Source organism: Artibeus jamaicensis, unplaced genomic scaffold, assembly GCF_021234435.1.
Source record: "Artibeus jamaicensis isolate MK-2021 breed Jamaican fruit bat unplaced genomic scaffold, CSHL_Jam_final contig_1998, whole genome shotgun sequence".
Classification (NCBI taxonomy): domain Eukaryota; kingdom Metazoa; phylum Chordata; class Mammalia; order Chiroptera; family Phyllostomidae; genus Artibeus; species Artibeus jamaicensis.
The window spans coordinates 3879833-3895112 of NW_026521407.1; the positions used below are offsets into that span (position 1 = coordinate 3879833).

Below are 15280 nucleotides of genomic sequence, written 5' to 3' on the forward strand. Positions count from 1 at the left end.
TGTGTAAAGTATGTGATAGGACATAAAGTTGGTTCACAATTATTAGCAAGGGAAGGCTTACTGAGTGGGTGGGATTTTAGGTGGGCCTTGATAGGGAGAAGGGCGCATAGGCAAAGCTCACTGGCTGGATGGGCCTCAACAAACCCTACTTTCTGCTCTGGCCTCATTTCTCATTTGTAAAATGAGCAAGGGTTGGAAAAAATAAGCCAAGACTCTGCCATTCCACGGCCTTGGCATCCTTCACAGTCCTCCACGTTGTCCTCCCGAGGCAGCTGGTGTAAGCCCAGGCAAGCCCTCCCACTTTTGTGCACAAACCCGCGTCCTCTCAGGCCCATGTTGTTCTGTCTGCAATCCCGTGTTCGGCCACAGGGCGGCGCTCGGAGACCAGCCACAGGCCCAAAGGGTCAGCGTAGAGCCGCCTGCGGTTGGGTCCTGGCCTAGGCCCGCCCCTCCAGGCCTCCCACCCGCCCTCCCTCCGGTCCGCAGCGCCCCGACCCACGACGTGCAGCAGCCTTGTTAGGCCTCGGGGACCTGGCTGTGCTGCGGTCTCCTGCTGTCCCACGCCAGGCCCGGCCTCGCCCCCAACCGCAGGTACACGCGGGCGGGCTAGTGGGCCACTGCGGCTCGCCCTGTGTCCGGTCACCCAGACGCTGGTCTTCAATGCCTGCTCCGCCAGCCCCTCACGCCTCAACCGCCCCCCTCCACCCCACCCCCGGCCGACCCCACTAGACCCTCGGCAGCTTGGGCAACGGGGCCCTGGCAGTAACGCCCTCCTGCACTCTAGCCCTCTCTTCCACCCTCTGTCCCTTCTGCCTGCAGGGCTGGTTTTCCTGGGACTCTCTTCTGACCTCAGCTCCAGGAAGCCTTCCTTGAACCTCAGTGCTGGGCCGGAGGTCCCTGTGTAACGGCACCCTGGGCCCGCCTGCCACAGTTCTTATTGCTGCAGGGACCTGTCATTATTCAGGCTGCCCTGCAGCATCACCCTCCCAGGCTGAGCCCCTTGATACCACGGTCAGTTTCTGATCCCACCCGCCCCATCCTGGGGGTCTGGTATGGAGCCTGGCCCCACAGAAGTGTCCAGCCAGTGGATGTTGAGTGAGAGAGTCATCTCTGTTGATTTTCTCTCATTGTCCCTAACATGGTCTAGTCCCAGACTGGACTCTTGCCCTGTCCAGCCAATAGGCAGACCCTTCTGCCCAGATCACACACCGAGGTGGGCCAGAGAGACACCCCCAACACTACCACTCTGGGGAGGGGCCCAGTTGGGGGAGAGAATGGAGCCTGAACCAGCATTCTGCCCATTGTGACTCACCCTGACCTCACAGTCATCATCCTTCCCACCGCCAGGTCCAAGAGGTTGGGGGAGACCAGCCTGGCAGGGAGTCCCCAATGAGCCACCTTTCTTCACCCGCCCCAAAACACAAGGGGGAGCACAAGGGCCACGGTCTCCCCCGTGGTTCAGAAAGGTGTGTTGGGCTGAGAGCAGGGGGTTCTGGGAGGGGTGCCACAGGGCAGGATGGGGTGGAGCGGGCCCCTGGAATGGTGGGGGGAGACCCCTGGCCTGACCCACCTGCTTGCGCCAGGGGTAGCTCCTCCCGGGACAAGGACCGAAGCGTGACGGTCAGTACTGCAGTGTCCATGCCTGCTGGAGGGAAGGGAAGCCGCACCAACTGCTCCCAGTCGACGCCGCAGAAGGTCTCCAACCGCCTGATCAGCGAGAAGTCACCGTACCTCCTCCAGCATGCTTACAACCCTGTGGACTGGTGAGTGCCTTCCCGATGCCCTTCCTGGGGCAGCTGAGCTCGCAACCCCTCCTACACCCCGGGCTAGTGAGCGATGCCTCGCCCTGCCCGGCCCAGGTACCCCTGGGGACAGGAAGCCTTCGACAAGGCCAAGAAAGAAAACAAGCCGATTTTCCTTTCAGGTACTGCAACTGCCTTCCCTGGGATGGGGAGCTGAGTGGTGGTCGGTAGGGCAAGGGTCTCCCGGGTCTGGGGCACTCCCAGGAAACCAGAGGTCAGGGCCTCTTCAGTCCAGCTGGGCCCCCTTGGTTGGCACCCCTCTGACCAGTCACTGGTCCCCACGGTGGCTCCACGGCCCGTTCCAGTGGGGTACTCCACCTGCCACTGGTGCCACATGATGGAGGAAGAGTCCTTCCAGAATGAGGAGATTGGCCGCCTGCTCAATGAGGACTTTGTCAGTGTAAAGGTGGACCGGGAGGAACGGCCGGATGTGGACAAGGTGTACATGACCTTTGTGCAGGTGAGTGGTCTCCCCATGGGGGGATTGTCCAGGCACAGGGGCTGCTCCCCTCACCTTCGCCCCCTCTCCACCAGGCCACCAGCAGTGGTGGGGGCTGGCCCATGAGTGTGTGGTTAACTCCCAACCTTCAGCCCTTTGTGGGAGGCACCTATTTCCCCCCTGAGGATGGCTTGACCCGAGTTGGCTTTCGCACCGTGTTGCTGAGAATACGGGAGCAGGTGGGTGTTCGTGGGGTGGGAGGGGGACAAGGGCGAGGGATAAAGGGCCCCCACCCCGGGCTGACCTCCAGGTCCGCCCCTGCCTTGCACAGTGGAAACAGAACAAGAACGCCTTGCTTGAAAACAGCCAGCGCGTCACCTCAGCCCTGCTGGCCCGGTCGGAGATCTGCACGGGTGACCGCCAGCTGCCGCCCTCCGCTGCCACCATGAACAGCCGCTGCTTCCAACAGCTGGACGAGGGCTATGACGAGGAGTACGGCGGCTTCGCTGAGGCCCCCAAGTTCCCCACACCGGGTCAGAGCCCACCCCCTGCCCGCCCCAGCCCAGCCTGGCATTCTGATGCCCATCCGGGTCAATGGCTTTGTCACTAACCTCCTGCTGTCCTTACCCTCAGCTTGTCAGTAGCTCTCCGATCAAGACCTGACTTATAATGCTAGCAGTGACCCCGACAGTGACCTGGTTATAGACTTTGACCCCCTGACCCCAAGCCTGTCAGAGAGACTGCCTGCTATGTGAACTCCTGACCCCAGCCTGGCCAAAGGCCTACTGACCACCCAGATCTGCACCCCCTGTGCCCCCATCCTCTCACCCCCTTTTGGTGCCCACAGTGATCCTCAGCTTCCTGTTCTCCTACTGGCTCAGCCATCGACTCACCCAGGATGGCTCTCGGGCCCAGCAGATGGCCTTGCATACCCTGAAAATGATGGCCAACGGGGGTATTCGAGACCACATAGGGCAGGTGAGTGGGGCTAGGCACTCCCTGCAGGGGGCAGCAAGAGGCAGTGGGCTCAGGGCAGAGGCTGGGGTCGGCCTCCGGACCCACGCCCCGCCTGGTACAGGGCTTTCACCGCTACTCCACGGACCGCCAGTGGCACGTCCCCCACTTTGAGAAGATGCTCTACGACCAGGGGCAGCTCGTGGTGGCCTATTCACAGGCCTTCCAGGTAACCCCTGACCCCAGCCTGTCTGTCTACCCCTAGCTGCCTCTCCCAAGGTCTTCCTGGTGATTTGTGGCTCCCCTTTGGCCTCAGCCCTAATGCCCTTCCACAAGCCCAGTGCCCAGGTTCCCTCTTCGCTTCCTGGGAGAATGCTGACTGCGGTCCCAGGGACCTGGACCTGGACCCAGGCTGCCCCAGGGACCTCTGTTGACAGCCTCCTTCGTCTCCCTCAGATCTCTGGTGACGACTTCTATTCTGATGTTGCCAAAGGCATCCTGCAGTATGTCACTCGGAACCTGAGCCACCGGGTGTGTGTCCACTGAGGCAGGCGGGCCTGGCTGCGGAAGGGCTTGGGGCCTTCATTGCCCAGCGATATGGGGCCAACCAACTCTCCCCTCCCCACAGTCCGGAGGCTTCTACAGCGCAGAGGATGCAGATTCACCCCCTGAACGGGGCGCGCGGCCCAAGGAGGGCGCCTTCTACGTGTGGACGGTCAAAGAGGTCCAGCAGCTGCTCCCAGAGCCCGTGCCTGGCGCCACCGAGCCGCTGACCTCCGGCCAGCTCCTCATGAAGCACTACGGGCTCACCGAGGCTGGCAACATCAGCCCCAGTCAGGTGAGGGCTCCTGGGGGCACGGAGGGTCCTGAAGCTGGACCAGTAGGCCAGGCAAGCGCAGGCTCTCAGACAAGGGCTGTTTTCCTCAGGACCCCAAGGGGGAGCTGCAGGGCCAGAACGTGCTGACCGTCCGGTACTCTCTGGAGCTGACCGCCGCCCGCTTTGGTCTGGAGGTGGAGGCCGTCCGGACCTTGCTGGACACGGGGCTGGAGAAGCTCTTCCAGGCCCGCAAACACCGGCCGAAACCGCACCTGGACAGCAAGATGCTGGCCGCCTGGAATGGTGCGGTGGCCGTGTCTGGAGCCCAGTCCATTTATAGAATTACCCTTCCCAGGCCCCCTGTTGTGTCAGGCAGCTGCCACGAATTCATTTTTCCCTTATCAGTTTAATCATCTCCGAATGGAGGCTCAGAGTTGAGTAACTCGCCCAAGGTCGTGACCAGGGGCTAAGAGCCCAGTCCTGCCTGGTGCTGGAGCCCCAGTCCTACTCGCTCACGGAATTGCTCCAGAGAGGCACTCGGGCTTCGACTGGGGGGGCGGGTTAGGGTGGCAGGGAGGGGACCTACATGGAGGGCGCTGGCCGGCTGCTTGTGACCACTGGCGTCTCTCCCCTCTAGGACTGATGGTGTCTGGCTACGCAGTGGCCGGAGCCGTCCTGGGTATGGAGAGGCTAATCAACTATGCCACCAATGGTGCCAAGTTCCTGAAGCGACACATGTTTGACGTGGCCAGCAGCCGCCTGATGAGGACCTGCTACGCAGGCTCTGGGGGCACCGTGGAGCACAGGTGGGGAGCTGGGGAAAGCTTGTCTCCCACGGCAGCTCAGGCCTGTCTCTGCCCATCTCCTCCTCTCTGGGTAGACTCCAATGCTGGCTCTGCCCTCTGCCCGCTATGAGCTTTTGACCTTCCTGGGCCCACTGGCTCATCCAGGAAGCGGGCTAATGGTACTCCCAGGAGAGGTGGGTTTCTAGTGTTCAATGAAATAACGCAAGAAAAGTGCTTCCTCTGTGAAACTGCCTCTCTCTCCTACCCTGATGCTGCCCCCTCAGCAACCCCCCCAGCTGGGGCTTCCTGGAGGACTATGCCTTCGTAGTGCGGGGCCTGCTGGACCTCTACGAGGCCTCGCTGGAGAGTGCGTGGCTTGAGTGGGCTCTGAGGCTGCAGGACACACAGGACAGGCTCTTCTGGGACTCCCGTGGTGGCGGCTACTTCTGCAGTGAGGCGGAGCTGGGGGCTGGTCTGCCCCTACGTCTGAAGGACGGTCAGTCGGGGTGTGCAGAGCTGGTCTGGTTCCTGGACCCAGCTGGGGCTCCATTTTCCCAGTGGGAGGTGTAGGCTCAGTGTGGTGGTGATGGGTAGGGGCCGGGTCCTCCTGGGTTCACATCTTCACCACTTCTTATTAATCAAATTACTTCGGGCTGGTCTCATACTTCAGAGTCTCAGTATCTTAATATGAGAAATTGAGCTAACATTGGTACTGCCTTTACAGGGGTTGATGTAAAGATTAAGTGAATTATTCTGTGAACATGCTTAGCCTAGTAACTGATGTGCCTGGATTCATATACTGAACAAGGCCAAGTTGGTCCCTCCCCTTGTGAAGCTTTCAGTGTAGTAAGGGAGACAACTAAAAAATAGTAGTACTTAATGCAAAGACGCACGCACAAATGTGTAGTTAAAATTGTGAGTGCCTTGAAGTCTTATAGAGATCTCCATTCTCAGTAGTGCCTACTGTCCCCTGATGTGTCTGGTCTGTACCCACAAGTCCCCAAATGTAAGCTCTTGAGAGCAGGACTCTGTCATTGCTATATTCCCAGGGTCTGGCGCAGGCCCGGCATATAATAGGTGCTCAATAAACATTAGCTGGATGAATGAAAGGCAATGAGAGAGAACAACAGTGGGGTCTAACTCAGCTGGAGGGAGGCCGGAGAAAACCAGTGACATGTCATTTAATCCAGAGTCAGAGGACAAGATGGGGGCCCTGTGGTCACAGAGGAGTTGGGGAGGGATTTCAGACCAAGGGAACAGCCTGTGAGAGGCCGGGAAAGGGCAGCCTGCGCCATGGAGGGTGGAAGCAGAGGCCAGCTTGTGAGGGGAGGGTGCCCAGGTGAGGAGGGGGTTGGCTCCCTGCAGGGTCTCGTAGGCATGGCAAGGAGTGGAAGGCTCTGAGGAGTTCTAAGTGGACTGTGATCTGCTCTGGTGAGATCTACGCTGTGCTCTGATGGATGGTGGAGAAGGGATGGGGGCAGGGGAAACAGCTAGGAGGCTGTTTGTTGATGACATTCAGCCCAGATAAATGCTGGCAAAGGCCCGGACAAGGGAAAAATGGGAGATGGGAGAAGCAGAGGATCTGGGTCTATTCTGGCTGCAGACTCAGCGATCTCAGAGGAATTAGAAGTGGGAGGTGAGATAAAGGAAGGGAGGGGCAAGGAGGATGCCACTCTGGCTGGAGCAGCTGGGTGGTTGGCTGGAGGTGTCAGCAGTGAGACGGGGGAGCCGGGAACCAGCAGTTCATCCAGGGGCAAGGGAGTCGAGTGCGCACGTGGGAGAGCAGAGGAGCAAGAGCTGCTGGTGCTGGCACCCACCCAGACTGGGCCTCGGAGGGTGGGCAGGGACCCTTCTCCATCCCCTCCCCCAGCGACCCTGGCCACAGTCCTGGGGCTGGGACCCTCCCTTATGGCTCTGCCCCTCTTCACTCTGCAGACCAGGACGGCGCAGAGCCCAGCGCCAACTCCGTGTCGGCCCACAACCTGCTTCGGCTGCACGGTTTCACGGGCCACAAGGACTGGATAGACAAGTGTGTGTGCCTGCTGACTGCCTTCTCCGAGCGCATGCGCCGCGTCCCAGTCGCGTTGCCTGAGATGGTCCGAGCCCTCTCGGCCCACCAGCAGACCCTCAAGCAGGTGGGGGGTTGAGGGCACCTGGGTGGGGACCCTGGGTGGGAGGGAAGCTAGGGACGCGGTGGGGGTTTGGGGACATGGGAAGGGGCTCCTGGGGCCGTCCCCCAGAGCACACATCTGTCTGTGTGTGGCCATCTAGGAGTATGTGCGTGCGGGTGTTTCTGCAGGAACACCTGCAAGGGCTGCTCTGTGCAGGTGCAGGAATCTGCAGAGGGGTGTGTCTGAGAGGCCTCTGGCGCAGGCAGGCGCCTCTGTGGGTGCCTGTGGCTGGGGGTCTCAGAGCAGGGGTGGGAGCAGGGGCCCCTATGGTTGGGGGGTCCCTGTGGTTGGTGAAGTGTTTCTCTTCAAGTTTCCGTGTACTGGGAAGTTGGGTCTGCCACTGTGTCTGCAGATATATGCTCACCTGCACGTACATTGCTCTGTGTGTTTTGCTGTGTGTGTGCATGAGTGTGCCGTGTCAAGGTTTGCCTGCTTACCTCAGCACACTCGCCTGTGTGTCTCGCCCTGTGCATGTCTGTGGTTTGTCCTCCTGTGTGCGGTGTCTGCCTCTGTCTGTGCATCCATGATGACTCTGTGTCTCCCTGTGTGCAGGTCTCTGTGTGCGTGTGCTGCATCTCCCCATGACTGTGTCTCTGCCTCTGTGCATGACACCACCACCTTATGCATGCATGTGTGTGCACGTGTGCATGAGCGTGTGTTTCCGCCTGCCGAGCAGTGAGTCTGAGGCAGTGTTCTCAGATGCTGGGGGATGTCGCACTGAGTCCCATTCCTTCTGAGGGATGAACGGGGGTGGAAGGATGATGGGGAAGCCCTAGTAGATCCGGGTCCAGCCCCCCCTGCACCTGACACTTGAGGGCGCCTTGGTGAGAGGGAGCGGGGCCCCTGTGGTTGGTGCTCCCTGAGTGACCTTTCTGTTGTGGCCAGATCGTCATCTGCGGAGACCCCCAGGCCCAGGACACCAAGGCCCTATTGCAGTGTGTCCACTCCATCTACATCCCTAACAAGGTTCGTGCTGTGAGCTCCGCCCCACCCTCTCCCATCGGCGCCCCCAGTAGCTCCCTCTCTGAAGGCCTGGGGAGAGGGAACCCTCCGGGGGCTCTGCCAGTGTCCCAGCCACCCCAGGTGACCCTTTCTCCTCTGCCACTATGCCAGGTGCTAATTCTGGCCGATGGAGACCCCTCCAGCTTCCTGTCCCGCCAGCTGCCCTTTCTGAATACCTTGCGGAAGCTAGAAGACCGGGCTACCGCCTACGTGTATGAGAATCAAGCCTGCTCCATGCCCATCACCGAGCCCAGTGAACTGAGAAAACTGCTGCATCAGTGATTGCCTGGCCCCCCTGGGCACAGCTCTCCCATCCAACAGAGGCTGGGCCCTGCAGAGCCCTGCAGAGCCTGTGCCATCCCTGGGTACCCTGTCACCAGCTCACCTGCCCATCCTCTTGCCCCACCATGGGCATCCACTCACCTTGAAATAAACCTGATGGTGTCCCGTGGTGACCTCAGGGCCTGGGCCTTCCTTGTGAGAGAGGGTCCTTGGGCCCTAGCCTGCGACCCAGCAATCTAGAGCCCCTCCCTCTGGGAGCCCCTGTCTGACCCCTCTGCCTTCTTGAATTCTTCCTTCACTTTCAGAGGTCACCAGGATGACCCCGTCCCCTGGCCATTGTCACTGTGGTGTGGCTATAACTGAGGTCAGGGGACCGGTAATGACTTCCAGGGGTGGAAGTCAGGTGGGGGTATGGACTTGACCAGGAGGGGAAAGGCCAGGTTTTGCCCTCGGGTGCTGTTAAGCCGGGAGCCTGCCCTCCTCTTCCTATTGTCTTGTTTAAAGCTGGGGAAGGGGCAGGAGGATGCTCTATATGAACTTTTATTTTTCATGACATGGCCACATTTGCACACACTCCAGTACACAGCGGGAGCTGCTCTTATCAGGACCAAGGGCCTTTCTTTTGGGGTGTGCATCCAGCCCTCGGCCTGGCCAGGATGGAGCCGAAGGCTTCCTGCAGGATGCCATATTGTCCAGCCCCTGCTCGCACACAGGCCGGGCCGGGGAAAGAGTTTCCTTTCATCTGGAACATCTGTTGAGTTGGAAGTCCGTCTCCAAACTGGAGTTCTTCCTGCTGTGGGGAAAGCTGGTGCCTTGCTGTGACCGCTTCCTGTCCCCTCCATGTTGGAAGATACAAGCCTCGTTCTTGGCACCCATCTCTTCACAAACCCCACTGAGCTCCCACTGTGGGAAGAGGACTAGGAGGTGTGCTTTGGGAAGGGCAGAGGTAGGGGGACGAGGCTGACAGGCGGCGCTGTCTTCCCCCCTCCAGACCTTCAGGGGTCTGCTGAGCCTGAGCATCCTTTTAGCCGCAGCCAAGCAGTGCAGGTACCCAGAAGAAGCTGCGGGGCACCGGTGGAAGGAGGGCACTGCTTGTAGAGATGTCAGCAGTGACAAGGAACAGGGTGCGAAGGAGCTGGGAGGCTGGATTGAGTCACTCCCAGGTCTCCTGAGGACCATGGCCATCCCCTGGACACGGTCACACACAGCCACACATGGTCACTGGGACCAGGGTTTAGCTGGGCCCTCGGTGCAGGCCACCGGCCCATCTGGAGGGGATTAGGGCTTTGGCCAACAAGGTCAGCTGTCCCCTTTCTGGCTGGAACCTGCTCAGCCTTGCCAGGAAATCTGAGGGAGGGCTAGGCAAATGGAGCCTGGTCTGGGGGCAGCGAGGAGGGAGGGTGGAGCGTTGTGAAGTGCAGGTGGCCTTTCTGGCAGTCCCAGCCTTGGTTTTGGAAAGGTCTAGGCAGTTTGCAAAGTCCTCTTGTGTCTGATGTACCATTGACTTTTCATGAATGAGGTGACAAGGTACTTTGGCCTCATACAGATGAAAATATTCAAGCCCCAGAGAGACTGGCCTGAGACCCCTCAGCACATAAGTTCTTTCTGTGGCCTTCAGGGCGCACGCAGTACAGATCACCCAGGCTTCCCCCCCCCCCAGGAGGTGCGGGCACAGCTGTGAGGGAGGGTGCATTTGGTGTCACCTGTCCCTCCTTCCAGTGTTCCTTCTGCTCTGTGTGTCTCCTCTTTCCCTTCTGCTGGTACCAGACAGGCACCTGACACTGGGATTCTGTAAATGGATTCAGAGGAAGGAGGTGGGGCCTGAAAGGGTTAGTTCAGAAGAGGGCAAGTCTCAATGCAAGTCTTGCTCATATGTGGGATTTTAAGTCTGTAGCTTGCCTTCCTCATGTCAGTCCCTCTTGGCTATGCTCCTTGCTCTGCCCGGCAACACTGTCCTGGAGGAGCTGGGGACCAGGGCCATTGGAGGCAGGGCCCTGTGGTTTGGGCAGTCACTTAGGTAATTTCATCTCTCAGAGCCTCGGTTTCTTTATGTCAAAAAAATGGGACAACCACCACCCAACTCCCAAGGCTGTGAGGTGACTAAATGGAACAATGTATCATCGCTGAGCAGAGAGCATCACAGATGGGAAGATTATCTCCATTCCTGAGGAAGCCAGCCAGGCTGTGAGGGAGGCGGAAAGGGGAGACGGCTGGAGGGGCCGCTGGCTGTGCTGCTACCGGGGCGCCCCCTCAAACCCAGAAGTCGTAGAGACCACTTAGGCCTAACTTCTTGGTTGGGAAACAGGGGCCCAAAGGAAGGAATTTCTTGTCCCTCTCATTCCCTCTCTCTGACTGAGGTTATACATTCATTCATCTAACATAGTAGATTTATTAAGCACCTACTATGTGCCGAACACTGCATTAGGCCCTGAGGAGTGAAATGGACATAGCCCCTGCCCTCAGGGAACATAGAACGGAGAGAATGAGATAATCATTTCATCACCACAAATGTAACCATGTAGTCCCAGCCTGGGCAAAGTGCTATGAGGTTCCAGGCTCCTGTTTGGCTCCGTGCCGTGTCCTCAGCACCTTGGCACTTGGGCACCATGAAATTGCTGAAAGAAGGCCACTCTGAGGAGGTGATGTCAGAGATGAAGCTTGGAGGGTTGGAGTTAAAGATGATGTCAAGGATTTCTTTGCTTTTTCTGTGGGTCCTGTCTCCTCTCTCCCCGCCCCACCCCCATTCTGGCTAAACATCCCTGAAGCAGATTATGAGTCCCCTGGTGCCATGAACAGAGACCAGGATGCCTTAGGTAGCAGGTCACCCAGACCCCTAGCCCAGGGAGGTAAATCTGGGTCTCAGTTTGTCCTGATGGTGCCTGTGTCTGCTCCCCTTTCTGCGTAAGTTCTGGAACGGAGTTCAGCCCAGAGTCTTGGGTGGCCTGGATGGTTGATGAAGGTGTTATGCCTGCTACCCCCAGGAAACCTGACCAAGCCTCTCTGGCCTCATTTTCCCCTTACGAAAAGCGAAAAGCGGGTGGTTAGAGTCACTACCTTCTCTAGGCCTCTTGACACCATCCCGGAAGGGCAGGCCAACCTGGCAGACTGCGGACCGGCGGGAGGGAAGAAGGTGTCAGACACACGGAGCCAACCATAAATAGGCCCCTCTCCCAGAAGACCGCTGCGACTTCAAGACTCTGGCTCTGCACACGCAGAATGAGAGCAGAGGCTCCCGCCAGGAGAAAGAAGCACTTAAGGGATCTGCTCATTAGCATGAAATGCAAATGAGCCCGGCCTCATTTGCACAACTCGATGCCTGGATTCGGCGAAAGGACAACCAGGGAGGGATGGCACAGCAGCAGCAATGCCCTCCCCATCGCACTTCCCGCATTCCGCCCGGGAGGGAACTGAGACACCCACCCCAGGCGGCGGGAGGCGCAGGGAGGGGGTGGGGTGGAGTAGGGAGCTGCGCTAGTGGCGCAGCCTTGGGGGAGCCCAGAACGCCGGGGAAGAGAGGGAAGGGGACGGTGCGGGAGGTCATTTAGTCTATTCCTCTGCCTCTCCGCAGTGGTGTACGCGCCCCGAAGTCTTGGGAGGACAACTTGCTTGGTTCGGCCCTATCTTTTGCACAAGTGAAAAAGTGCTTCCCGACCTCTAATCCTCGATTAGAGGATCCTCCCCTCCCCAGCTCACCCAGCGCGCAGCACTCCCGCGGCACTCTGCTCCCTGATACCCACAGCCTTTTGAGGTGGCAGTAAGCGGGAACTGTGGCTTATTGAGCTCGGGACTCGGGAAGGTGAGGCAGGGCGGGGGCTGGGGTCTGGCCGTGCGTGGGCCCGCTCCTTGGTAGGATGGAGCTTTACATACGAGGAGAGCGCCCCGAGAAACGGCCGTCTTGAGGGCAGCCTCCCCCTAACCCATACTGGAACTTGGGAGGGAGAAATTGAAGCACGGAGTGGGGGTTTGGTGAAACTTAGCAGGTTAAGAGTCGGCAAAGCCCAGCTCTGGGCTCCCACCCTCTCCCACACACTTGAAACTGCCCCAACCCCAGGTCCATTCGCTGGAGTTTATCTCTGCTCTGTAGCTGCTCTTGGGGATCCGGGCTCTGGATCCGGCGTAACCTGCTGGGGGCCACGTGTTCCAGAGCCAAGTCCCAGCGTGGGATTCACGCCCTCCATAGGATACCTGGGAGCAGAGGGAATGAAACTCAGGAGTGTCAATGTGAGGTCAGGGTCAGCGGGTTAGGGTTAGGAGACCAGAGTCAAAGTAGTTAGAGAGGACTGGAAGCGGGATCAACAAGCTCAAGAGGTTGCTGGAGGCCACGCCCAGACCTTGCCCACCCCTGCCTTTCCTTGGCTCCGCCTGTTTCCCCAAGACTAGCTCCTTCCAGCCTGATGTCGGGACATCCTGCCCCGCTCTTCTCCTTCCTTAGTCCGGCTCCCGAATTCTACTCCAGAATGGGCGATTAATCCGGTGGCTACCTAGATTTCGCTCTGGGACCCTGGTCACACCCCACATCCCGGGCTGTCTGCCTCCCTTTTTCTCCACGCCCTCCCAGAGCTAAGCCCCGCCTTCCGGCTACGGTCCAATTCAACGGTCTTGGACAAAGGATGCTGGGGGGCTGTCTGAGCGATCCCAGGACCCCGCGCCGAATACTCTGATTTCCCGGGGCTTCCTCCAGAGGAGTCCCAGAGACCCCAGCGGCCAATAGGAAAGTGGGTTCCGTCTGCGTAGCCGTCTAATTGGCTCCGGCTTGCGGGAAAGGACCCAGGGGCAAGGGGAGGGGAGGGGGGCGGTCCTGGGCTTTGGGGTGGGAACGGGATTCCAGCTGTGGTTCTCTCCCGGGGCGCCCCCTCCCGCACTGCCACGGCGATTGGCCAATAGGCCTGCAGCTCGGGGTCGACGGCTGGCGGCGATTGGCTGCGATGCTGGCTGGGGAGAGGCGGGGCCGAGGCTTGAAGTTGGAGTGAGGGATCCAGCTGTGGTGTGCGCCGGGCTCCTAAGCCGCCGCTTTCGCTTGCTCGCTCCGCGTCTCGGCCGGAGAAGGCCAGTGGCGCCGGCGAAAGCTACGGCGGCAGCAGCCACGGCGGTGGCTGCATCCCCGCCTCCACCCCCGCCCGGGACTGCCCCCCACGGTCTCCCCGCCCCTCCCGGACCGTGAGCCCGCCGCGGGGCGGAGGAAGGAGCCGGCCCCCACCCCCTCCAAACCCACCCCCAAAGAGATCCCTCCTCCCCTCCCCCCTCCGTCTTTGGCGCGGAGCCGGGACGATGCTGACCCCTTAGACCTGCTCCAGCTGCGGCGCGGGAAGAGGGGGCGTCCCTCCCCGGACCCCCGCCCTCCGCCCCCCTTCTCTCTTCCCCTCTCGGGGCAGCTTCGCCGAAGGTAGCGCCGAATCGGGCGACCGGAGCCTAGGCGCGAAGCGAAGAAGCCGGAACAAAGTGAGGGGGAGCCGGCCGGCTGGCCCAGGGGGCCCCAGGGGCCCTGGGGAAGCGGGACTCGCGTCGGGAGGTGCTTGCCTGAGACCCGGCGCCCCGCGGGCAGCATGCCCCTGCGGGCTGGGGGAGCTGGGCTGAACTGGCCCTCCCGGGGCCTCAGCCTGCGCCCTAGAGCCCCCCAGATGCGCCCCCTCCGGGGCCCCCCGGTTGCGTGAGGACACCTTCTCTGAGGGGCGCCGCTCACCCCTCTCGAGACCGCCCGGGGCCCCGGTTGGCCAGAGGATGGACGAGGAGGAGGATGGAGCGGGCGCCGAGGAGTCAGGACAGCCCCGGAGCTTCATGCGGCTCAACGACCTGTCGGGGGCTGGGGGCCGGCCGGGGCCGGGGTCAGCGGAAAAGGACCCGGGCAGCGCGGACTCCGAGGCAGAGGGGCTGCCGTACCCGGCGCTGGCCCCGGTGGTCTTCTTCTACTTGAGCCAGGACAGCCGCCCGCGGAGCTGGTGTCTCCGCACCGTCTGTAATCCATATCCTCCGGGCACGACGGCCAGTCTTGGGGTCCGCAGGGGGGCGGGCCGCACCGCCAGAGGGGACCCACAGCCAGGTGAGTCGGAATAGTGAGCCTAGAAGGTGGTAAAATGAGAGGGGGGCTGCTAAGGAGGGGAGGGGGCGTCAGAGGGGGAGCAGAGACGCGAGCAGGTTTGGCAGATACCCCGGCGAACCCCACCTCGGTACACACACCTCAGTTCTCCTTGGGGGGTTGGGATCCAGGCCAGGAAAAGAGAGGAGACGTGCCCCGTTGGTTTGCAGCTGGATACTTTCCAGATGTGGGCAGGGGAGGGTCGTCATCCTCCAGATGTGGGAAGCTTCGGGAGCCTGGGATCTCTACTCCGCCCGCCGCTGGTTAGCGAGCTGGGTTTGGTTTCCGAGTTTGGGGGGTGGGGTGGGGAGGAAGCTGCGGGGACGGGGGAGGGGGGACTGCAATCTCCCGGGTTTCCCTTTTGCCCCCGCTCCAAAGTTTGCTGTGGATTCTAGGGTCTGATTCCCCCCACCCCCACACCTGGTCGTTGAGGCGGAGGGTTTTTTTTACTGACCCAGAAGGAAATGTTGGGGGCGGCGCGGGGACCAGGTCCTAACCCCCCTCCGCCCCCCGCGGGTTGGAGGCACAACAAGGAGATTCCGGCGGCGGCTGATGTCAGGGGCGCAGAATGAGAACAAGATGTGGTGAAGGGGGAGCTGTCTGCCCCCAGAACCGGAGTAGGGACCCTTTCGGCTGGAGTCGGGTGCCAGAATGCCTCCCTTCTCCACAATTCATTTAATGCGGGCTGCTTAAGGTTGGGTTGGGAGTTTTGTGCTAGATTTTTCTTTTTTTTCTTGAGGAGGGAAAGACTGTGGCTAGAGCTTTGGCAAGTGGGGGATGGGATTAAGCCGGTTTAAGTTATCCATTCCCTTTTGCAAATAAAGAGTGTTCCTGTTGGATCACAGACCAGGTATGGGAGACCACAGCCCTTCAAGAAAGTACTGAGGCGGGGGTGGGGGGCGCTGAGACTGTAGGCCAGTTCGGGAAGGAGGACTTGGCTCCACCACCCCAGTGT

The 15280-nt window shown here is 60.4% G+C and overlaps 2 protein-coding genes across 4 annotated transcripts in view; both read left to right on the forward strand.

The window, feature by feature from the left end:
* The first annotated feature begins 1369 nt into the window (after nucleotides 1-1369).
* Nucleotides 1370-8385, forward strand: SPATA20 (spermatogenesis associated 20). The gene is made up of 16 exons (XM_037129637.2): nucleotides 1370-1466; nucleotides 1584-1763; nucleotides 1860-1924; nucleotides 2108-2262; nucleotides 2337-2480; nucleotides 2573-2774; nucleotides 3089-3219; nucleotides 3320-3424; nucleotides 3652-3726; nucleotides 3824-4033; nucleotides 4123-4315; nucleotides 4650-4818; nucleotides 5082-5293; nucleotides 6733-6932; nucleotides 7854-7934; nucleotides 8082-8385. The coding sequence occupies exons 1-16, from the start codon at nucleotides 1390-1392 to the stop codon at nucleotides 8250-8252; spliced, it is 2370 nt and encodes a 789-aa protein (XP_036985532.2). The 5' UTR covers nucleotides 1370-1389; the 3' UTR covers nucleotides 8253-8385.
* Nucleotides 8386-13803: 5418 nt separating this feature from the next.
* The window catches only part of CACNA1G (calcium voltage-gated channel subunit alpha1 G), a 61797-nt gene continuing 60320 nt past the window's right edge, over nucleotides 13804-15280 (forward strand). For all 3 annotated transcript variants that reach the window (XM_037129643.2, XM_037129644.2, XM_037129645.2), the window contains exon 1: nucleotides 13804-14212. In XM_037129643.2, coding sequence (XP_036985538.2) covers nucleotides 13971-14212 — 242 coding nt within the window. In that variant the 5' untranslated portion in view covers nucleotides 13804-13970. The remainder of the gene's footprint in view (nucleotides 14213-15280) is intronic.

What these genes read in the sequence shown, in the direction of transcription:
- SPATA20 (XM_037129637.2), top strand. Translation starts at nt 1,390, where the DNA reads ATGAGCCACCTTTCTTCACCCGCCCCAAAACACAAGGGGGAGCACAAG. An exon ending in GCTTACAACCCTGTGGACTG is followed by an intron (nt 1,764 to 1,859) that starts GTGAGTGCCTTC and finishes TGCCCGGCCCAG; the next exon opens with GTACCCCTGGGGACAGGAAG. An exon ending in CAAGCCGATTTTCCTTTCAG is followed by an intron (nt 1,925 to 2,107) that starts GTACTGCAACTG and finishes GGCCCGTTCCAG; the next exon opens with TGGGGTACTCCACCTGCCAC.